This window comes from Drosophila serrata, unplaced genomic scaffold (genome assembly GCF_035046125.1).
Source record: "Drosophila serrata isolate PLE 108 unplaced genomic scaffold, ASM3504612v1 contig_71, whole genome shotgun sequence".
In the NCBI taxonomy this organism is placed as follows: domain Eukaryota; kingdom Metazoa; phylum Arthropoda; class Insecta; order Diptera; family Drosophilidae; genus Drosophila; species Drosophila serrata.
The window spans coordinates 165,338-188,881 of NW_028256969.1; the positions used below are offsets into that span (position 1 = coordinate 165,338).

General features: G+C 37.9%; 3 protein-coding genes across 7 annotated transcripts in view; 1 reads left to right on the plus strand and 2 right to left on the minus strand.

Moving 5' to 3' along the window:
- Positions 1-15: 15 nt before the first annotated feature.
- ome (dipeptidyl peptidase 4 omega) overlaps positions 16-23,544 on the minus strand; it is a 77,709-nt gene continuing 54,180 nt past the window's right edge. For 2 of the 5 annotated variants that reach the window (XM_020942586.2, XM_086838543.1), the window contains exons 2-9: positions 3,697-3,966; positions 2,607-3,386; positions 2,098-2,551; positions 1,810-2,030; positions 1,573-1,742; positions 1,214-1,374; positions 943-1,148; positions 16-881 (exon numbers count right to left, since the gene is read on the minus strand). In XM_020942586.2, coding sequence (XP_020798245.2) covers positions 765-881; positions 943-1,148; positions 1,214-1,374; positions 1,573-1,742; positions 1,810-2,030; positions 2,098-2,551; positions 2,607-3,386; positions 3,697-3,966 — 2,379 coding nt within the window. In that variant the 3' untranslated portion in view covers positions 16-764. Of the gene's footprint in view, positions 882-942; positions 1,149-1,213; positions 1,375-1,572; positions 1,743-1,809; positions 2,031-2,097; positions 2,552-2,606; positions 3,387-3,696; positions 3,967-8,762; positions 12,496-13,467; positions 13,585-23,544 lie in introns of those variants that run through there. The other 3 variants (XM_020942587.2, XM_020942589.2, XM_086838527.1) reach the window with 3 other exon arrangements.
- Positions 15,919-17,026, plus strand: LOC110176273 (uncharacterized). Its single transcript, XM_020942590.2, has 2 exons — positions 15,919-16,050; positions 16,110-17,026. The coding sequence occupies exon 2, from the start codon at positions 16,136-16,138 to the stop codon at positions 16,877-16,879; it is 744 nt and encodes a 247-aa protein (XP_020798249.1). The 5' UTR covers positions 15,919-16,050; positions 16,110-16,135; the 3' UTR covers positions 16,880-17,026.
- On the minus strand, positions 20,222-22,812 carry LOC110176275 (thioredoxin-2). Its single transcript, XM_020942592.2, has one exon. The coding sequence runs from the start codon at positions 20,797-20,799 to the stop codon at positions 20,368-20,370; it is 432 nt and encodes a 143-aa protein (XP_020798251.1). The 5' UTR covers positions 20,800-22,812; the 3' UTR covers positions 20,222-20,367.

The following is a 23,544-nucleotide window of genomic DNA, read 5'->3' on the forward strand; positions in this document are numbered from 1 at the left end:
AAAACGAGTAGTTCCTTTAATTTAATTATTTATTGTTTGTTTGCCTTTTTAACTGTTGCCTATACACAATGTTTGTCTTCTCTAATTTACAAAAAGCCATTTAACAACTATGTTTTTTTTCTTTTATATTTACAGGTTTTTCTTTTTAGCAAACTAAACTGCTAAAAAAATATTACATACTACTATAGGTTTTATTTTCATTATTATTAAATGTACAGGAAGGTTCGTTACAAATTAAATTTCTCGGACCTATAGGGAAGTTTGGGAGTAAGCTTAAATTGGAGGATCGCTTGCAAAAAGTGTGGATTATATAGCTTTTGTAATTGAATTGCAATATATCTACAATACACTTTATATAATCAGGCACTAGCTAGACAATATTTTCTTCTCCCCTCTCAATTGCACAGCTATCTCAACTAATTTTTTGCTTTCTATATAATTTTAAAATGTTTTTAAAAATGCAAATTGAAAAGATTATTGTTCCAAGTTGATCTTATATAACACTTTTGGACCTGCATTTATGTTGATTTATATGTAATTTTCGTTTAGTTTTATTCTTTAAGCGTTTTCAACTTTATATATCAATTAAAATTGTCTGATTATTAAGTTTTCGTTAAAGTTGTTTCGTTTAATTCGGCGATCTATTAACTTTTTAAGTACCAATTGTATTTAATTTGTTTCTCTTTACTAGTTGCAGCTGTAAAATGTTGCCTTGCTATTATTATTTGTTAATTTGTATTATTTTTTATTGTAATGGGCCCAATCTACTTGGCACTTTTCATGAGGCGACTGCTGGCAAAGCATTCGCCAAAGAAGCGATCCAGTGAATGATACAAATGAGGACGCACATTGGACAGGCCATGATCCTCATCGGCATAGCTCTGCAAGGAAATTAATATTTTTAATATTTAAATTGTGAGATATTATTTAAATTAAACTTACAATCTGCTTGAACAGAATATCATGTCTCTCCAGATTCTTGGCCAAGATCATGGCCTGCTGATAGTGTACATTATCATCGAGAGTGCCATGGACCAGCAGATACTTCTTGCCCCTCAGCTTTTGTGCCTGTGTACTCAGTCTGGAGTTGGCATAACCCACCTCATTGGTATTGGGCAGGCCCATATAGCGCTCCGTGTAAATGGAATCTATATGGGGAGTATTTAATTAATTATCTAAATTTAAAAGTTAATTTAGATAGATGATAGCTCACCATAGTAGGCCCAGTCGGTGACTGGAGCTATCGAGGCAGCACACTTGAATACTTGGCTATTATCATTGGCCAGAGCCATGGCAGCGGCATAGCCACCATATGACCAGCCCCAAATGCCCACATGATCCTTATCTATATAGTTGAACATTTGAGTGAGGTTTCTAAAAGTAAAAATAATTATTTATTTATAAATAATATCAATAATTCATTAGTATTTAAAAATAAGAAGAAAACTGATGTGATTGTGGAAAGCAGGCATTAGATTCGTGTTCAGAAAGGAAAGAGCATTCCCTCTTGGATTTATAACTTGTATAAGTACTAAGTACTTTTACCCAATAATAAAACTATAAAATACTTACTGCGTAACCTTGATCTGATCAGTGATCTCCACAGTTCCCAGCTGCAAGTAAATAGCATGTAAAAGATTCTCGCCACGAAGTCCAGAGCCACGACCATCGATCTTGGCATAGATCACAGACTGATTTGAGGTCAAATATGTGCCCCAGTCCAGCATCCATTTGTTGGTTACCTAAGACATCAATTTATATTATAATTCTGTAAAAATTCTACATAATTCCTCCCAAATTCCAGCTTACAGAATATGAATCTGGTCCGCCATAGACATCCACCAGCATGGGATATTTGGTATTGCCACTGGTATCCAGATTAGGGGGAAGCTGTAACAGAACCTTGGCCTGGAAGCCACCATCAATATTGAATGTGAGGATCTTGTGAGAGGGCAGGGCCACGCCCTTAAGTTTGCCACGCAGGATCTCATTGGTCTCCCAGTCCAGGGCATTCGAGATGAGAACTTGAGCTGAAAAGTAAGATTAAATTATCATTTTTAACCTCCTTATAATTATTTAAAATCTTCCTTATCTTACAATTTTCATATTTCCACTCATAGATGTGTGTTGTGGGTATTCCGGGTCCCAGAGATGTGATCACAATATGGTTATTGTCATTGAAAGTCGCCGAGAAGTAGGTTTGCTGCACATCCCCGGACTTGATCAGGTTGCAAGTGAGGCACTTGGGACTCTGCTTGGCCAGAGCTCGTATCGCGTACACATGAAGTTGCTCCGGATGATCCTCCGTGTTGGCCGTATAGAAGATGACATCGGTGGAGCCATCCCAGTGAAGGATGCTATCCACCACATATTTGCCCTCGGTAAGGGGTTCCAGGACCTGTAACTCTGGGCTGGCCACTGTGGAGCTGAGGAGTTGCAAGTGCTTGTAGTTATTGTGCGGCAGGACAAAGGCCAGACGAGATCCGTTCCTGTTCCTGAAGGGAGCGGTATAGAGATTCACCCAGCCGGTCTTTGATTCGGTGCTGTAGATCTATTGGGAATCAAGGATATAACCAAATATCTTTATATATAGTGGGATTACTTACCACCCGCCTGTTGAGACCATCGAAGGTTACCACATAGGCCGCATTCTGAATGCGATTCATCCAGATGGACAGGACATTGGTATCATCAACCCAACTGACCACAGTGACTATGTAATCCGTCTCCGTATTCAGCGCTGCCGGCACAGGCATCACAGTAATGAAATCTCTACCAGACACAGCTCTCTTCAGGTCAACCATCACAAGTTCCACTCGTGGATTAGAGGAACCAGCCTTGGGATAGGCAATAACCTGATGAAGGGGATACTGATACCGCAGGTCACCGGCATCACCATAGTAGGGGAAGTTGATTTGATGTGTGGTCGAATCATCGAACTTTATGAAGGCCAACTGTGTGCCCGAGGGATTGAACCAAGTGGCCACATTCGAGCTGAATACCTCCTCCTCATACACCCAATCGGGAATGCCATTGAGTACGCCCGATTGCTCTGGGTCACTGGTGATGGCAATCTCCGTAGCAGTGGCACTCTCTTTGTAGTACAGATTGCGATTGAAATTGATCACCAGAGCGTTGCCCACGGGTGCCCACTGTACCATGCTCAGGTAGAGTTGCTGCCCCTCGATGGTTAGTGGAGTGAATTTCTTTGTGTTCAGATTGTACAGGTCGTACTCAGCCAGAAAACTATACCGGAAGTTCTTTTTGTAGTTCTTAGCCAGCAGCAGGAACTGGCCATCGGCGGACTTCTCATACAGAACATAATGGGAGGCACCATCGAGCAGAGTGCTGCGTGCTCCTGTCTTGGCATCGAACTCCATGATGGACTAAATGGAGATGATAAGGGATTAAGTTAATGGGTTTAACTATAAATTTGTTTACGGCAAAATTGTGAAAGAAAAACTATTATGAAATGTATATTTAAAGTAACATTTTTAAGCAAGACTAAGCAACGAATTTTGAGTTTGAAACGTCTTTTAATGAAGCTACTCTATTACGTTAACTCCCAGTCACGATTATTTTATCTTATATATTCTTCTTTGTTGTAAAAACACTTTTATATCTTCCATAATTTGTGTTTGTTTTTAACAATCTTTAATAATTAAATACAAAATATAATGAGTAGTATTCACTTACCGCATTCTCCTTGTATATCAGACTGTCGCCATTACTCCAGCTGCCATTGAAACGCTTTGCATAAAGCTGACCGCTCAGCACATCCTCTAGATCAATGGCATTATTGTTATTATTATTGTTATTATTATCTGAATCACTGGAATTATCATTTTCATCAGTCCGAAGGATAAAGTACAAGGCAGTGCCCAGCAGAGCCAAGGCAATGACTGCTGTCACAACACTCAGAATGATTCGCACACGGCGCTTTTTCTCCTTGGAATGCATTAGGTTCTGTTTTAAGTTGGGAAAAAATAAAATAAGAGGAAAATTAATACCATATTTTAGGTATATTCTAGGAAATATAAATTTTAAATTAATTTTAAAAATAAATTTAATATAATTGTAGCATAAATATGTAATAATTTATCAGATTAGGGCTTTAAAATTCATTTAATAACATCGAAACATTTTAGGGCTCCGAAATCAATAAATGGATTCTTCCTTATTTTATACAGTATTGAATATATCTTTAAAAAAACATATTTACTAAATAATCTTCTTAAATTAAAATTAAATATGTTAAGCTTTGTTATTTTAATGATAAGCTTCTTTTATTTTCAAAAACCATATGTAGAGATTACTCTCAAATCCTCTTAAATCGAATTATCATAGGAAAGTAATATTTTTAATTTGAATTTACTTTCGAAACCCAGCAGGTTCATTAACCCCCTTCTTTTCCATGCAGGGAAAATGGGCTTTCATTTCCTCAATTTCCATTTCCATTCACTTGGCCACCTTTCTGGGCTGACCAAAAAAAAGTGCAAGTTGGCCAAGTTAAATTATATATTGCGCACATTTGGCCAATTTGGATACAATCTTTCTGCCTAATCGGATAAGCCAGACACGTCTATATGTCTGTATATCTGTATATATATATATATATGTATATATATGGAAAGTGGCGTTGCGCATGCGCAATGACTATTTCTTTCTTTCTCTTTCCCTCTCATCTGCCATTCACTCAACGCGTTCCACTCAAAAAGATTTGGCCTGGAAGTGTGAGCCCAAAAGGTGGAGGAGAGCGAAAATGAAAGTAGTTTTTAGTTAAGACTGGGTCGCCAACAACTGGTTTATGCTACTGACCAGAGGTGTGCATATATAGTATATAATATATAGATATATATTCAGGTAGAAAGGGGTCCAAAGGGGTACGCTGGGGTCTCAATTGCTGAATGACATAAGAAAATATAAAATCAGAAATTGCTGTCTACGTATCGAATGTTTATTTTGGACCTGTCTCTGGGGTTACTTTGTATTTTCACCAAGTTTGTGAGCTGTTTCTTTTACATAATTTAACATTACGCGACGAAAAAATAATTGAAGTTGTCCACGCCTCGGTAAGACAAGGAAATTTTGGGGCCTTTGTTTCGCTTATTTCACTTTTTTAAACTCAACTTCGATGTGTTAATTGAGCTGTTGAAATCTATCATTAAACGAAAATGCTTTTGCACTTTATTTTGTATTTATTTTTCGCATTTATTTCTGTTTTCAGTTGCTTGTTTTTTGTGTTTTTATTGTTTGCTCCAATGAATTTTTGACGGAGCGTGACAGTTTTTTGTGATTACTTAATGGGATTTATTTGTTAGAGCTCAAGGTTATGGTTTGAGATCAATTGTGGGTCTTCCCTTTTGTGTGCAGCTTATTATTTTTGCAGGAATTTTAATGTTATATAGGTTTTATAGGTTTATAATTAACCGATGGAGCAAATGTGACTGATAACTCTGATGAAGAGTTAATAAATATGTATGTTAAATTAATTTAAACAGCTGTATACAACATGTATTACTGAAAATAAAAAGGTACAGTCAACTAAATTTAATGAAACCTATTGAATTCTTTTAAATATAATATCTTAGAGAAAGGAAAATATATAATATATATAATATATAAGAAAGACATTAAATTCTTTACTTTTTAACTCAATAACTTATGGTTTGTAACTTTCGTTTTTCTTTGTTTAAAACTTCACCTTTGTGGCCTCATAAATTCTTTTTAGTAAATGTTCTTTTACTTATGGTATTGTATATTTTCTTAGTTAAAGCTCTCTTCAAAGATATAATTTGTATTTTCCCACCAGTTTATGTGCTCTCCACAGAAGCACAATAAAAAAGGCTTGCAGCAAATATAAGAAATATTATTATTGAGCGGCGACCAAGAATTCTGGAAAAACCAGTTCCGGACACACTCAACTCGACTGCACCTTTTGGCATTAGCACATTTCCATATACATATGTACTTATCTATATATATACCTATATATATACCTAATGCATACACTTAATACTTGAATTTTATTGAAGCTTTTGCACAGATATCCGCACACCGGAACTAGAATCAAACTGTCGAAGGAACAGAGCCAAAATCACGTATGTGTGTACACGTACGTACAACACGTATGTGTGTGTGTGTGTAAGGGGGGATTCCCCAGTGACCACGTAGACAGAGCCCGTGTTTCCGAAATCTCTGGGATAAAATATAGCCCTATGGAGGCACAACTGGCACAACGTCGAAGACATGTTAGTTACAACTTATTCCTCGAAATTTATGAATCCTCTTGGATTTCCTTGGGGCCATGAGGGATTATTTTGTGAGTTGGCGAAAAACGATAAAAGTAAGGGGATTTTATTTAAATTATAAAAATTTCATGGGTTGTAATTTCTATAATTATATTTTAGGGGCACATTAACCTGTAATTATAAGAGATTTGGTATTAAAGTTGGGAAGTCCATAAATTATATGCTCTTTTTAAAGAAAAAGTCTTATAAATTAATAAATTAAATAAATTTATTTGAACAAGGTTTAATTTAAATATAAATTAATAATATCTTATAATAAACTATAAACATAAATTTGTCTTAAAGTAAAAGTTAATGTACGGTCCATTTATACAATTACTTTAAAGTATAAGAATCACGATATATACGATATACCAAAATTATAATAAAATATACAATTAAATCTCTCAAAAATAATTAAATTTAGCACTTTAAGTCATTATAAAGACCTAAACAGACTTCCATTATTTATAAAATTTACTTTAACTCCATTATAAATCCATTTTCCATCTCATAGTATTCATAAACCCGTAAGAGTATCTCCATTCCCCCCATTAATAAACTATAGTTACACTTCCTAGTTTGTTCTTGGCCACTTTTGGCTTTCAATGGCCAACGCTTGACCAACTCCTATCATATCAATGTCCATTCAGGCTATTCATATTCCCCCCGAAAACATATATTTTTTTCTCTCTTCGTTGATTGTTTTGGGATTTCCCATTGAATTCGCTGAACAATGTGGCGCAATTAGTCTGATATATCTGTACTCACCTCTGGCCATCACCACCAATCTTTGATTCATTTAATAAATATGAAACTGAAAAGGTTATTGAGAGCTCTCGGTTTTTAGTCAGGAAAACAGGATTCGTTTGCTGGCTGACTGGACTTCCGGCAATTAGTTGGAGTTTTTACAGTCCGGAGTTCTATAGGAATTTGCTGCTGGTACCACATGTCGTATACTTGTTTAGCTTCATTTTTTTGTTCAGCACTTGAGCTTCCTCTTTGCTCTAAGGACATAATCGTTTGGACGTGAGGGGGGATTTTAACAACTATTTTGAGGTCCACAAGCAACAATAACAAGCATGAAAAAAATTGATGATTTTTCGTCTGCTGGCTTTTGCTTGCTTTACTGCCTGAGGGGGAAATGTCTCGGTTTTCTTTTTTTTTCCCCCACAGCAACAGCTTGTTCATTTGTCGCTTGGTTTTTCATTAAACTGTCCTAAAATTAATTAATTTGCCTTGTCCTGGGTGTGTTTAGCTCCTGAGGGGGCTTTAGCTCTTGCTTCTGTTCCTTGTATTTTTTTTTTACTCTGCTAATTGTACACACATTTTATCGTGTTTAACTAATGAGCTACAAAAATGCATACACGTAAGTTGAGCTCGGGGTTAGACATAATTAGTTGATGTCTCAGGGAATTTCTAATCTGGGTGAAGTTAATCATTCAGGGAGTGGAGAATTGTGAGAGCTTAAAGCTGGTTAAAGATGATTTATTTGGGGAAATTAAATACTCAAGGGATGAGAGAAGATTTAAGTATGCTTTTATGGGTACTTTTGGTATTGGATTATTGAAGTTTAAGGGGAAAACATTAAATAAAATAAATTGGTTATTTTAAAGGAATAATTTAGACTTCGTATACTCAAATAATTAAAGTATAAGTAACTTAAATATTAATTCAAACAAAAACAAAGTAAATAACATCCAATTTCTGATTTTTTTCACTCTTTCGTTTAACACCTAACATAATTTATTAATCCCATTAACCATACACTCGCACATTGTGGTAATTTCTGCAATCAACGCGGCTCTTTATCAGCCACCTGTTGATACAAAACCACCGAACGATGCAGAGAATGAAGCCCACAGATTCCATTAAACCACAGAACATGGCCACATATTCGATTGATATATTAGCTGCTCATCTCCCACCCATTCATCTTGTGTTTATCGTGCTGGGCCATTGTGGTCAATCAGCGGCTCATTTTCGCACTCATGAACAAATCAATTTAATTACAGAGAGCAAAGCCAAGACCTTCCAACATAAAGCGAAATGTCCGCTGTTGTTTCGAATGGAAACTCAATAACCTTGTGTTTATATAGGGGAGTTATAGAGTTGACAATTTAGGTGGAAGTTGTATAGATTAGAGATCTTATAAGGAGGTTTTTATAGTGGAAAGTTTGGGTATAATAAGTGTTATTATTGGTACTTTAAATTAGGTAAATATTAGAACATAAATTATACTTTAACCCCTTTTACCAGCTCTGTGATAAATTTCTATCTTATAAAATATGCCTTGTTCAAACCTTGATTTCAGGATCATTTAGGTAAGTATTTTATGGCACAGGAATGACCAAATAATATTAATGTAAATATATAATAAAAATCTCATAAAATCAAGGGATAAAATCCACGAATCCCCAACAATATCCAAGTTGTTCCTGCTCCTGCTCATCACTGACTCCCTTGGCTTACCTTAAACCGCGACATTCCCTCCCCGAAGCTACCAGCACTGGCGACATCGTCGTCCTCCAGACTACTTCCGCCGCCCAGCATGGACTCGTGGTGTTTGGCGCTCGGCCTCCGTCCCACCGCCGCCTTGTAGTAGTACGGCGGATGCTGGTGGCGACCAACGCCCACAATTCCACCAACTCCTCCTCCTACTCCTACTCCTCCTCCAGCCCCACCAGAGCCACTGCCCACATTGGCAGCGGTATTGCTGGCGGTGGCAGTGGCAATGGCCGCATCCTCGTAGCCCATCAGCTCAATGCTGGGATGTTCACATTTACAGCGATGCGGCGGCGTCCGGTGTCCATGCTGGTGGTGCGGATGCGGATGTGAGTGGATGTGTGGATGCAGGTGGGGATGTTGCTGCTGCTGCTGCCGGTTCTTGCCTCCATTGCTGTGATGACTGTTGCCGCCGCCGCCGATGCCATGGTGGGGCGGTTGAGGTGGTGGCGGTATATCAGCGGGTGTTATATAGATTTTCCCGCCCAAACTCTCGCCGCCCGTCTGCTTGCTGGGCCAGTGGAACTCGTCGAACTCGCTGGAGCTATTGGTGAGTTGATGTTGCAACTGCAGCTGTTGTTGTTGCTGCTGCTGCTGCTGATGTTGCTGATGTTGCTGCTGTTGCTCCCACTGCAATTGCCTTTGTTGCTGTCGCAGGCAGCTCTGTTGTTGCAGTTGCTGTTGCTGCTGCTGTTGCTTGTGGTAGCGATAATATTGATGATGTGCAGCTGCATTGGCAGTGGTTGGCAGATGATACTTGTTGTTTTTTATTGCCGACGGAAAAAGAGAGGGAACACACATAAAATTGGTTTGTGGACAGCTTCCTGGTAAATCGTTTTTTTTGTTAGCCACACACAGAAAATATTTTATATAAATGCAGGTCAATTGTATTTTATTAAAATATCAAAATGAATTTTATTAAAAAAATTTATTTATTAAAAAAGTGGCATTTATTTAGATACCAAATGTAAACTTTGAAATATAAAGATAACATCCAAAGGAATTAATGTATTTAAGATTATTTCATTCAGAAAATCCCTTATATATGTTATATTTCGATATAAAATAAATACAAATTTCTGCTCCCTTTATATAGATATATTTCTTTCCGTGTTTGAAATCCCCACAGGGGTATGTGTGGCATTTTGTGTGTGCTCTTGTTGTGCTGTTGTGCGTGTGTGTGGAGCGTGGGGAGGTCTCAAAGCAAAAGGACATCGAACGGCAAACACAAATTGCGGCAGCAACAAAGGGGTAAGCTTTAACTACAAGACGTAAGGCAACACAAAAGGCAATCAATTATTTTGCAACCAGCTTTCAAATTGAAAAATAGGACTTAATACAGGTTTAAGGTACGATTCTTAAAGGAATTTTCAAGGATTATGTGGTATATAAAAGTAAGAGATTAGAAAATCATAAGTGCTTATTTGGGTTTACCAATATTCATTGAAAATCAGTAATGAAAATATTTAAAATGTCTGTAGATAGAAAAATATTTTTAATATTAAAGTTAAATAAATATTTTCGTAATTAAAAATTATAAAATATATATAAGTTGTAAATATTTACTAGGAATCCTTCAAAATTAACTAAAGAATCGTTTACATTTAAGAGTTTACTATATAAGAACTATAAATTAATTTAGGTTATATTTGTGCCTTGACAATAAATATATTTTGAGCTAATTAAAATATCATTAATATTACTTAATAGCTAAATAACAAAGTTTATATTATCTGTAACAAATATGTACCATAAATCATGCCAAAACATACTGCATTTTATAGTAAGAACTTAATTTATTCTCTCTTGTAAGCACTTAAAGCATCTGCTTTTCAAACTATAAATAATAACACAAATTGGATTATGCTAAAAACTTAATAGCAATAAAAACTAAACACTTGAACAATGGCGAATTTCGTTAACAACGTTTAACTGGCACACAGAAAGTTTTCGCACAACTACTTAGTTCCACTCAACATTTCCACCTCAACAAATTAGATCAAGTCTTGCTTAAACAGGCAAAAAAACAATTCTGAAAATCCCCCTCTCCCAATGAAGGCAAAAACTAAGTTATGAAATGAAATTTGCGCCAAAGTCGCGGGTAAAGTAAATAACAAAATCAAACTTGAAGGAGAGCCAAAAACTATACCAAACCAAAAAAAAGGAAAAAAAAGGAAAAACCAAATAAAGCAAATACATTAGCTCGATTTGGGTTTTTGGCGAGTGCCGTGCTCACCGCAATTATTTAATTACACTCTGTGTGTGTGTGTGCTTTTCCCTTGATCCCTGGATTTCCACACACCCAAACTTTCCCTCCCCCCGGATTTTGGGGTTTAATCAAAGAGCCAGGGCCAAGTCAAGCACACACCCACAGAGAATGGGAAGGAGAGAGAGCTCGGGCCAACGAAACTTTTGTTGCAACTTTTTCGGTGCAGCCAAGCAAATCGAGGCGCGACCTCTGAACCCTGCAAATGGAGCTAGGTGCCGGCAAGTACCCAAAGTACAGCAGTTCAGAGGGACAATGAGGTGGCGCCCACCATGCAGGCCACCCTTTTCACCGATACTTATGTATGTAGCTACGTTGGGACGGACAAGGGTCCCGATTCGTATCGCTAATGATGATCAAATAACGACCAAATGTCGACTTGCACTCAAACATAAGAGTACAGAGAGAAATTATGTTAAATAAAAGTTTAAAGATGGTTGTAATAGTAAATCAAATATAAATGTTCTACATAATAATTAGGAAACACTTTAAACAAGTTTTTATTTTAAAATATAAAAGTTGTTTTGGAGACAATTTAAGTTATTTTACTGAAAACATATTGTTAAATTATTAAATAAGTTCTGAGAAGGACAATCCTCTTACAGACTCAAATTTGTACCATAACATTCAAAGAAGTTCATAATGAAAATTTGGTCTAAGATTCGTGTTTTTCTCGAGTTTGTTTATAAAAATTTACCAAATCTGACTATCTTTTCTCAAAAAACAAAATATCCTACAATTATATGTGGTGATGGAAAATTGTACTAATGGAAAATTAGAATAAAATCTGTCAAAAATATATACTTTTACAGGTAACAAAAAAATGCAATTGATGAAAAATTGAGCATAAATTCGTGTTTAGTTTAAGTTCATTTAAACGTGCTTTCCAAGCTTTATTTTCCTTTCTTTTCACATAAACAAAAAATTCTAAACAAATTGCGAAGATAAAATGATAAGTGAAATAAAAGAATAATCGATAAATAATTGAAATAAATAATTCCCCGATCCTTATTTAGACAAATCCCACCTTCACTACCTTATCTCCCAGTGTATCCCTTCATAGACACAGACAAAACGGACACAAAATCGTTAGCCCACTTGGCAGGGCACCAGCAAAAATTTTGTGCACTCTCGTCGCCCTTTAACTGTGTCACGGCTTCTTTCTCCAAGCCGCCCGTTCAGACTCTGGGCTTTCCGGTTGCTTTCCACTTTTCCGACCTACGCTACGTCCCCATAATCTTGCCCTCCATTATCCTGCATGTTTGTTGCCGAGAAGCCGCCAATGTCGTCTGGCGTAATGAGCAGTCTCTCAGTACTTGGGCAAAGAGAAAGGATTGGGGTTTACACACACACAAATGATATGTAAATACCAAACAATTTGCCATGAGACCATGGCTGGCGGCAGGATGGGTTTTCCAGCTTTGAGGCCTTATTTGATTAGTGCTTGATCAGTGCGCCAAAAAGTAGGCAACGTTTGCTTGATTTTTGGCAGCCATTCTGAAGGATTTCGCAAGCAGGAGGAAGGACGATTGTAACGAGTCATCTTAATTGAGGCTGGCAGAGCCAAAAGTGTAGTCATAACTGATATGCAATCGAGTCAGAGGTCAAGTTCTTGTATAACTATATAAGAAATACTAATTACATAAAAGGAATTCCTGATAAAACCGACTCAATAACGGTCCCATAAACCTTATTTAATCCTCTTCGCTGGCTTGCCTCACTTGGGAAACATTTCACTCCTTTGTGAAACATTTTCCATTTCCACACAAATACACACAAAAATTAGAATGCGTGGCCGTAATAAATTATATTTTTTGGACACACATATTAGACACGCATGTAGCGTACGTGTGGCCAACACCTAAATGTAGGCAATAAAATTCCAACAAAATAACCAAATGCATAAATATGTTTTAAGTGCTACGTGAATAACGCCCAGAAATGCCTTAAATATGCTCATAATTTATGCAAAAGAACAGAGGGGGAAAAAAAAGAAAAACACACATGTATAGAAATGAATATTCAAAAAGTGAAAAGCAGGAGGAAAAGTGGAAAAACTAGCATTTCCTCAGCAATCCCTACTGGTAAAAAGGGCAATGGCAGCCATAAAATATGCAGGACAAACAATTGTTTTTGGTAAATATGTGGATCAAAATGCAAACCAAAAATCGGTTTGCGAAAATCATAGCAAATATGAGTAGTATAGCATATATATCTCATGCCAGCAATCAAACATTGAGTATGTAAATAAATGTTGATACTTAAATTGGGTGGGATCAAAGGGTTTTCATTACAATATATATTCATATTTGTGTGGGTTTTAAATGCATGCTGATTACTTTGAGTTGGGTGGCATCAATACATAAACATGGTAAATATTTAATATAGGTTTATGGAGACACATACCTGATCGCTCTGTGCTGTTTCAGTCACCGAAACATCATTACCAGACATTGTATCTGATTTAAATTATTCGATTTTCCCGCTTCTAACCTTGCATTAAGCTCAACTTTTGAAGAGCTGCTTTAAAAAAGATGAAATAGATTTATATAGCAATGAATTTATTTGATTATTCCATTCAATTTCCAGTTCGGCAATTCTCTTTATATTCTTTTATTTATTTTATTTCTTTTTTTTTATTGCATTTCGCGTACATTTCTTTGGCATTTTTCCCGTATTTATTCTGACATTTTAGCAATGATTTATCGCACAAAGCACACACATTTTATTTGCACTTCACACACTTTTCAAAAATTGTTCTCATCTGTTTCAAAACGTTTTTATTTGCATTCTAATTGATGCGTAGATTTATTGAAATACATATTCTCTCTACACACAAACACAAGTTGTCCTGATTGGAATGTTTTTGTGGCTTATTTTTGCTGCAAAGTTTTCGAAGCTATTTTTAATTAAGTTTTACGAATTAAAAACTAAGGGGGAGCTGCCTCGTTGAATGTATTTTAATAATGTTTTTTATTTTTGTTCTTGCATGCCACATGGCATCTGGGGTAATTTATCCTAAAGAAAATAACTGCTGCCTGTCACTTAATGCAAATTAAACAATTTAAATGAGCAAACAAACGAACCGAGGAAATCCCAAATTCAGGAAAGAAGAAAGGAAAGGACCTAAGAACAAGTTTTTGTGGCCAAGCCACTGAGTGCGCATTGCACATAACTCGTAACTCATACGCCCCGTTGTACAATGAGAATGGCCGCGTTTATAAAACGTTTGTTTGCCAGTTTGTTTGTCTGTTTGTCTGTCTGTCTGTATGCTGTTTGGTTGGTTGTTTTGCCTGGCTGCGGTTTTCAATTGTCAGTGCCAAAGCAAGCCCAAGAGCCCCGAAAAAAGGGGCGGCGGCGTAAAAGTACAAAAGTAAAAAGTAAAATAAATAAGAAATACCAAATAAATTGAATTGCGTAGCCGACTATAAAGAGACGACAGCACAACGTAGGTGAGTGGAGCAAAGCCAACTGGAACAGCAGATAAAAGCACAGCGTCCCCAAAGGGGAATGGAGTCAAAACAAGACAGAAAAATCAACAAAAAAACACACAACAAATGTGATAAATGTGGTAATGTGCATAAAATATATGTATTTACTAAATTGTCAAATGGGTAAAAGAAATAAAGAACTTTTAAAGCTGGTGAAGAGGTCAGCATATAAGATGATATCTCGATTATCTGGTTTCAATTCGGATTTGGAACAGATGTCGAAAGTCCTGTCATCGAATCCTGGCTTCCCGTGCCTTAACGTCTTTTACCCTGAGACCCTTGACAAATCTAAGCTGCCAAGGGAGTTTTGCTTTTTGCAACTCTAGCATAAAGTGAGTTTCGATTTCTTGAAATGTATAAAAATATAGCAGGATTTGTTTCTTAAACAAAAGTACTGTGAGGTGTTTTAAGGGGAATAATAGCAAAAAGAGAGGTAGCATTTAAAATAATTTAAAGTCCCTAAAAAAACAGAAAAACTTTAAAGTTACCCAATTACATCAAACTCTCTATTTCTTTTCCCATATGAGTAGAAAAATATAAGTTACTTTTTCATTTCAATTATCTAAATTTTCTTCAATTGCTTTAAAAGCTTTTTTGTTTCGCCTGAGATGCTTGACAAATCTCATTCCTCGGCAGTTTAATTCCCTTGTCTTGTCTCTGGCCTTTTCAGCAAATAAATTTCTCTGAATTTAAGCCGTAACGACACACTATCCATTAAGTAACTTAACAACTGACCAAAGTCCTTTTTGAGTTTCTTAACTTGCGGTTGAGCTTGGAATTTGATGTCCTTTAGCGGTCACATCTGTCCCTGGTGCCGAAATGCATTAAATATTAATGAGTTTAAAAGCGGCAAGTAATTTGTTGTCCCCCGAATGAGGGATTACAACATTTGCGGGATAAGAGCCATGTTCAACGGACAAATCACCGGGTTATTGATATGGAAGCCAGGATTAGGGACAGGATAAGAATAGTGGAACCCCTCCAAATGCTCCAAATGGTTGACTGACTTCTCTTGCTAATCCAACAGATGCAGAGGACTGTTTGATTTTTCATTTTGTGCATTTGTCAAATGCGAGAACAAGGAATTGCAAGTGGCAACCGACAGGCGGCGATGGACAAACAAACAAACAAACAAACATTGGGGGAAAGGCGGAATGAATGATACTTGCATTTCAGTGAGCAAAAAAGGGGGGAAACCAACAGAAGTTTCATCAATTTTACACAATCCACTTAACTTGGAAAGCCAGTCAGTCACAGAGCGAAAGAGAAAGTCCTGGAAAAGGGAACGGGAATCCCCCTTTTACTCTGTCAATTCATTTAAATTTCCGTTTCCCCTAGAAACAGGAAACTAAAAGTTAATTAAGGCTAGACACGGTAAGTAATTAACTAATTATATTATTTACAAAAACTTGTTCACTTAATATTTCTAAACTGAACCCATCACTATATCTCAGAAGTTAGTTGTCAAATAATATTATAACTTTTCAGGGAAGCAAAGGTTAGTAAAGAAAACTATCAATAGAAATTTCCCTCATAAATCCCAAGTTAAATTCCTAGAAAAGTTGAAAAATATCAAGGTCACGATGTCGGACAACGAAATAGAGTCCTATATGGAGGAGTTGGAAGAGGAGATGCTGGCGGCCAGAGGCAGAATTCCCATTGTGGGTCCAGTGAGTCCCAATCCAAATCTCCATATGGTCGACTATGCACCACTCTTTTCCTCCTCGATCACCTCACTGGATGGTGGTAGCCAGGGATCCTATTCCGATTCGGAATTCGAAATGAACATGAACAGGACACCTTCCCCTAGATTCGGTAGTCGCAGTGAAATTGAACAGGCCATTGCAGCCGAATTAGAGGCCGCCGATATTGCTCAATCCTTGGAGAATTGGCGTTCGGCTTTGAGAACAGTACCAGCTACCACAGATTTGACCTTGCCACAGACACGCCTTCTTAACATGGGTCGTTCCCCTTCACCATCTTCACCCTACTCGGCCTCGCCATCGACCTCGATATCCCAATTGATTCAGCAGAGAACCCGCAGGGTCAGGCGTCTGCAAATGCTGAATTCCATGATCCAGGATCTGCAGGATAGCCTGCCAGCGATCGGTGAGCGTCGTCGTCGTCATCGCAATCGTCGACGAAGGATTGTCCATTTCGAGGACCATGACCATTACCACGAGCGATTCCCATCGAATGCCTATGCCGAGGTCCTGCGTCGTGGCAATAGCATGAGTGATTGCAGCCAATGCAGCAGTGCCGAGGAGGATGCCCCCATAGTTCCCAGTCATCTGGTGGAGTGGTCATACCCAGGACCAACTAATTAATTAAATTTTAATGCATTTTGATATTTTAAAATGTATATATATTATATTATATATACTTTTTGGACAAGGGACTAGAATATAAGGCTGTGTTTACATCAAACTAAAATTCAAATGGAAATAAATAAAAGAGGAATTTCCCTATGTTAAGTTAGCCTTTTAAAATATATAAATTCAGTTATTCATTATTATTATTTAAATCTTTAAAATTTTCTAGACATATTCTTGATTTAATCTTCTCAATTGCCACAAAAGTTCAACAGAGATCGTAGGTCTCATAAAAAATGGTTAACAACTCCTCGGGAACTCGCTTGCCCCGGCAACTTGTTGAAAAGTCTTTAAGGTCCTTTTCATCTGGGAAATGGGGCGGACTTTTACTTCTTTTCATCTTTGTTTTCCCTAGTTTTCCCAGCAGCAGAAGCAGAAGCAGCAGCCGCTGCCACTTCATACGGGGCAAGTGTTTATATGCATCTGGATGAGCGGAGGCGGCAGCGGCAAGTTGAAAATAATAATGAATTTGCGGCATGCCACACAAACACTTGCTGCGGCCGCAACATGCGCCAGATTTTAGCCCCGGATATCAGCAGTAGCTGCACATGCATCAGACTCCACAGCCGGGAGTCCAATCCCACACGGAGAAATAAATCTATGAATTACTTTTGAGGCGGCCCCAAGTATCTATATATATATCCTGATCGTTCCTGGAGAGAGCTTGGGTAAGTAATACCTTTAAGAGCTTGTGAAAATCACTTGTTGGGGATTACATAAAGCAAATATACAAAAGGATATCTTTAGAAATGACTCCTAAGTAAGTCCTTGCTTAGAAACTTTGTGACCAACTAAGCCTCAAAAAGAATTCAAAAAGGACCAGTTAAAGAAAAGATAAAAGGTGTTAAAAATGCATACATTTTTGTTATAATAAATCCAGTTAATAATATTTTCTATCAGTGTAATTTTCTTTTCCCATCCTCACTCATTCTTTAACCCACTGTGCGGCATGTGTGGCAGCTAATATGTTGGCTTGGCAGTGTCGCCTCTTGGAGCCGTTGAAAAATGCACTGACATGTGCCACAGCTGCTGCTTACTCCCGCGAACCCCTCTGGATCCCTTTTGGATCCCCCTTTTCTTCCACGCCCCTGTAAAGCATTTCGCCACCACCTCTCCCTTGAAACAAAAACAAATGCACACAGGACGTGGGCGACTGCGTGTGCTCCTTCCTATCTCTCCCACTTTTCAAGAGGGGGCGTGTGTTGATGCGCTGAACAATAGCTATAAAAAGGATTAACTTGCATAACAAAGGAGATGGGGTGCCAGATGAGAGGGGGGGTAGAGGGGCTTGGACCCGGCCAGAGCTTGGCATATAAATTTCAACTCGGCATTGGTCGAGTTCCAAATTTATAGCTCACACCCTTATGCCTTTCCCCACCAAGATCCAGCATATGGTTTCGGAATTGCCTTTCATTGTTTATCTGAGGCTGTGCCTTTCAACTTTTTCTATTTAAAAAGTGAAGTTATTTTATGGCAAATTGCAGAGAGAACGTATTTTATAGATCATTTGTAGTTGAATAATTTATAAAATATTGTGAATTTTAGATTTATTTTCTCAAGGCATGTTTTACTATATAATACAAGTAGTTATGGAGTTTGTAAAATTCATTTTATATTGAAGACAAATTAGATATTAATTGTTCTATTGCTATCAGTTCCTGTTTTGGGTGAAGCCATTCCTGAAATATTTTTTTATTTAGCTTTAAAAGCAGTAATTTATATGAATTAAATGTATACAAGTTGGAAATGTTGAAGAAATTTCCTTAAATGGTAACAAAAACCTAATCTTCGCACCCATAACATTTCCCATAAATAACATATTGATATTTCAATACCAGCTCAAGTGTCCTTTATTTGCAATATTTACTTAAAGTAACCAATAAAAAAACAAACAAGAATTCAAGCTTATTGGTTTTTACTTGTTATGCTGTCAAATAAAATTTTCTATTGTCAGATGTTTAACAGTTCGTGTCCTCCTATTTAAGGGAACGTCTCCCCCCAGCTTAAACCCCACGTAAACCATCCCTGTTCAGATACTTTGCTGTCCATCCTTGTGGCGCCTCGAAAAGGACCATGGAGAGCCATGCGCGCCTTTCAGTCAACTGCAACTGCTGCAATTTCTCATTTTAATAAAAATGCAAATGTCTCCGGCTGAGGAAAGTCAAGCTTGCCATCGCTACAGCTGTCTCTTTCTATTATCGCTTTAGCCATCTCTTTTCCGCCGCTTTTGATACCACTTCCCTTAGCCTCATATTAAATGCCAGCAAACTTTTCGATTTTACGGTATTACGAAAACAAAAGCACACGAAAACTGCAAGGCATGGCGAGGCGAGGCTGCAGGCAAGCCAAGGAACGTCGCAAAAAAGAGCGAAAAATCGGCAAAAGACAAATAAGTTTTCAATAAGGTCCTTAAGAATGTTAAAAGGAACGAAAAATAGAGGATTGCACTCAAGGCTGAAGGTTGAGTAAAACAAAGTGTCAGTTTACAGCTGTCATTCCCCGAGGGACATAAGCCTCCTCTCACTCGCTCTGATTCTCTGCCCGCCCGCTGCTTACACTCTCTCTCTTCTCTCCATAGTTTTTCCATCTCGCTCTTTCCGGTCCTGTTGCTGTTGATTTGCCACCAGATGGCGCTGCACTGCAGAGCAGACAATTTTGGGGGATTTGGAAAATGATTTTAGAGTTTATAGAGTGCATTTAAAGGAATTAAATGGGATTATCAGTCAAAATAGAGTGTTTGGTTAGTTAGAAATAGTACAACTTTAATATACCTATTTTTAAAACATACTCGTTGTATTAAAATCAGTTCCATAAAAGGATTACCCACCGGAAGTAGAGGTATTATTCGATATTTTAGCTTCTCTTTATTCATTTATAATTTAATCTAACTAAAAACAGCTAGCTTTTAATTTAATTACATTATTTTGCTGTGCCTTTTATTGTCTTTTAAAAATAGTTTCCTGGCATCACTGTATAAATGGCTTCCCCTTTATATCGCCAACACACCCACAGCACCGGCATCGAGCCGTGTGGGCCGAGCTTAATTAATCTAATTGAAATAATGCCAGCGACAGGCGAGAGTCACACATATGGCTGGTCGGCTTACGGCACTAACAATGGCTTAGGACAATGCCAGATTCGCTTAAAGGAGATCCCAGATTGCAACTGGGACAACGGGGGGACGACGACGACAAATGCTGGGAAAGGCACAAAAGGTTCTTTGTCTTCGCTGTGCTGAGATGCGATGAGGTGGAGGACTTGAATTGCACACTCTCTAGGAATCAACTTAATTGGGAATCTCGTTAACGAGTGGCACTTTAAGTGCGTGGCAAAGGTTTAGGTCAATGCCACAAGCACACAAGTCTTCAGTATTTTAATTAAGTGTACACAAAAATTTTATATTGAAATTGAATTTACTGCGAGGACTTGGGGTAACTTGGGGTCTATGCTGGCGCTTGCTTGCTGGGAGGCGCCGGCGCTGGAGTTGAACCCGCATTGGTGGACGGCGGTCTTGGTGGCTGGGTTTCCTCCACCTTACCCACATACTTCTCCACAACGCTGACGATCTTCTCCGGGTTACTGCCCACAAACTGCAACAGGGTCACACCATTCTTGATGATCACAAATGTTGGCATGCTGCTGACATCGTACTGAACAGCTAGTTCCTCATTCTCATCCACATCGATCTTGAGGATAATCAAGCGACTTGCATATTCATTGGCCAGTTGCTCCAATCGTGGTCCGATCATGGCACAGGGACCACACCAGGTGGCAAAGAATTCGACAAGTATGTGCTTGGTACCCGCATCCTCCAGAATTTTGGTAAAGGCGCTTTTCGAGTCTATAACTATAACTTTCTTCGGCGCCCCAGCCATTGCCTACGAGTAGAGTTAGCTTACGAAATTTCCAACGAACAATTTTGAAGTTTTCTATTTTCTCAATTTGTTGTTTTTTTTGCTACTGTTCATTTTTTCTAAGGGGGCGTTGAAGTGACAATAGGCTCTTAGCTGGTTGCGAATCAAAGGGCATGTGGCCTTTTATCCTGTGGTAATGGAGGTGTCTTTGGTTTTTGTTCTCTTCATTGTGGGCGTTTGCACATGTATCTTACTTTTTAAGTCAGCCTTTTTGTTTTGGGTTTCAGTTCTTAGGCCAAGCTTCGGTTGCACTTTTCAGGAAAGTGTTTTCCATTTAGATACCCTAACTGATGGCCTAACAGGCTTGGTAATGAGTAACAAATATCAGAAGGTTAATTTATATTCTTTTCTTTGAGATAGCATTCATAAATTTAAGTTTATTATGAACCTACCAGTAGTATTTATTATAATATATTATATTTTTTATTCTATATTATACTAATGCATTAAATTTATATTGTTAAAAGGCATTCCCTGTTTTGCTAATTTGAAGCCCCCATCTTTTCTAGAGACAGCACCTGTTTGGATTTTATATTATTTAAACCACCAAGAAACTCATTTTATATCACAGATTTAAAGGTTAATTTAAGTACTTAAAAAATTCTTAAAAATATAGGGTATCGAGGCTTACGTTTACCCTTTTTTTTTAGCCATTTCTCATAGTTTACTGCTTGCTTGTCTTGTCTTGCATTTGTCACAAATTAAGACAAATGCATCGCAGTATCTTGAGTGTGTTTAAGCTTGTTGCCACGCCCATCTAGCGCCCCGCCCTACATTTTGTGTGTGGTGCATGTGTTTGCCAGCCACAAATGCGGGCGTCTGTTATCTCTTGAGTGTGTTTACCTAAGCCTTTATTTTCCACTGTCTTTTTTTGCTTTACTTGTGCCTTTGTTCTTGTCTTTATACCCCAAGCTCTGTGTTCTGTGTGGGATTTGAGTTCACGTGGCTGCTTTTGCGGTCTAAGCTTGCTTCAAGTGTATCTCTGAGTTGATTCTACAAATTCTGTCAACTGGGCTTGCTTAAGCCACTTGCCACTTGCCACTTGACATTGAGATAGTCATTGATAATTCCAAGGAAACAGAAAGAAAAGTACTAGAAAGGCAGAGCTATATTTTAGATAAATATGTTTGGTAATGTATGATTTATCTGGTATTAATATATAAGTTTTTTCTCCCTGTTTCTATGCTCTTTTTTTATCCATTCACACCTTATCTCCTTGCTCTGCTTGCATAACTTAATGAGCGTCGCTTTTGCTTAGCTTGCTTAACGTGCGCGGCAATGGCCGCGAAACGAAATGGAATGGAACGGAAATGGCTGCCACACACATACAAGGTGCATTGCTGTTGCGCAATCAGTTCAACATCCGGTCGTCGCAAAGGATTTTCATTTCCAACGACAGCTACAATGCTGACCTCGTAACGCATGCTAAAGGTAATGGAAATAGGCGGACGGGCATGAGAATTTACGTATATTTATATGTACATAGTAAACTCTAGAATCTAGCGAATATATATATATATTTTTTGGACCGCCATTCAGTTATCCGTGGTTTTGATGGAGTGCTGAGGCGAGTGGAATAAGTCACGTAGCTGGCAAGACAAATTGCTTCAAGTGCAAGTGGAACACTCTCACTTGGCTTTCCTCGGGCCAGTCAGTTATGCGGTTAGACAGTTATTTTTATTGCGCATACGCCATGTGGCTGGCATTCGAAATAAATGTATATACATATATGCTATGTTTGTGTGTATTTATATTGCGGTCAACTACAAAATGGGGTCGAAATGGTTGTGGGGGGATGGAGCTAAGATTATTGTCACTCCTGTCAAGAAATCAAATTTCTAGACGCAACCATATCCATTTCCCCAAGATCAGGCATCTATTCGTGATGGATTTTCGCCTGGATTTAGTGCAAACAATTTTGATGTTGATGTTTAGTAGTTTGTTCGCATCCTTGTGGTTATAAAACCGTCAGAAAATCCCGGAAATTTGTCCATCATAGTGTTAAGTTTTTAGATAAAGCCGCCGCACATTCTCTCCTCAGCTAAAGTATGCTATTTGGAACTGGCCAACGACTTTTTGGTGTTTCAGGTCAGCAGCTGGTTCCAGGCCACATAATTGGCTTTTGTTTTGTCGAAAAACAACAGAGAAAGCAGCAGCAGTAGCAGTAGCTTTGGTGTTTTGGAGCACGTTTAAGCATGTCAATGCCAGATGCCGTCTGACAAAATGATGAACAATACAAAACACAAAACACATAACACCACAGAGCCAGTCCAAGACAGAAGATGCAGAACGCAGAACGCAGGATGCTGGAGGAGTCCAAATTCCAACACCAAAACGGTAATTTCAGTTAACAAGTTTATGGGCTCCATTCGGGGGCGACAATGAAAGTCTCGTGCATTTGGAATTTTTGAGTGCGTTGTACAATACATTGGACCAAAGGCCCCAACTTCCTGTTTTTCTCCTCATTTCCGTTTCCTCAAGCACTGAGCAAAATAACAGCCAAGAAGCTAAATTCGGGATTGAGAAAAGGAGTTTTAAATAAAGAATTTCTTCCAAAGCTAAATTTATAGACTTTATAAGTGCCTTTCTTGTTATTTATTTCATATTTTCTTTCTCATAATTTACGTCAGTTCCTAGGAACTTTTTCCCCATCATTTCAAATTAAAGATAAACAATAATTCTGGCACCCACGACATATCTCTTTTG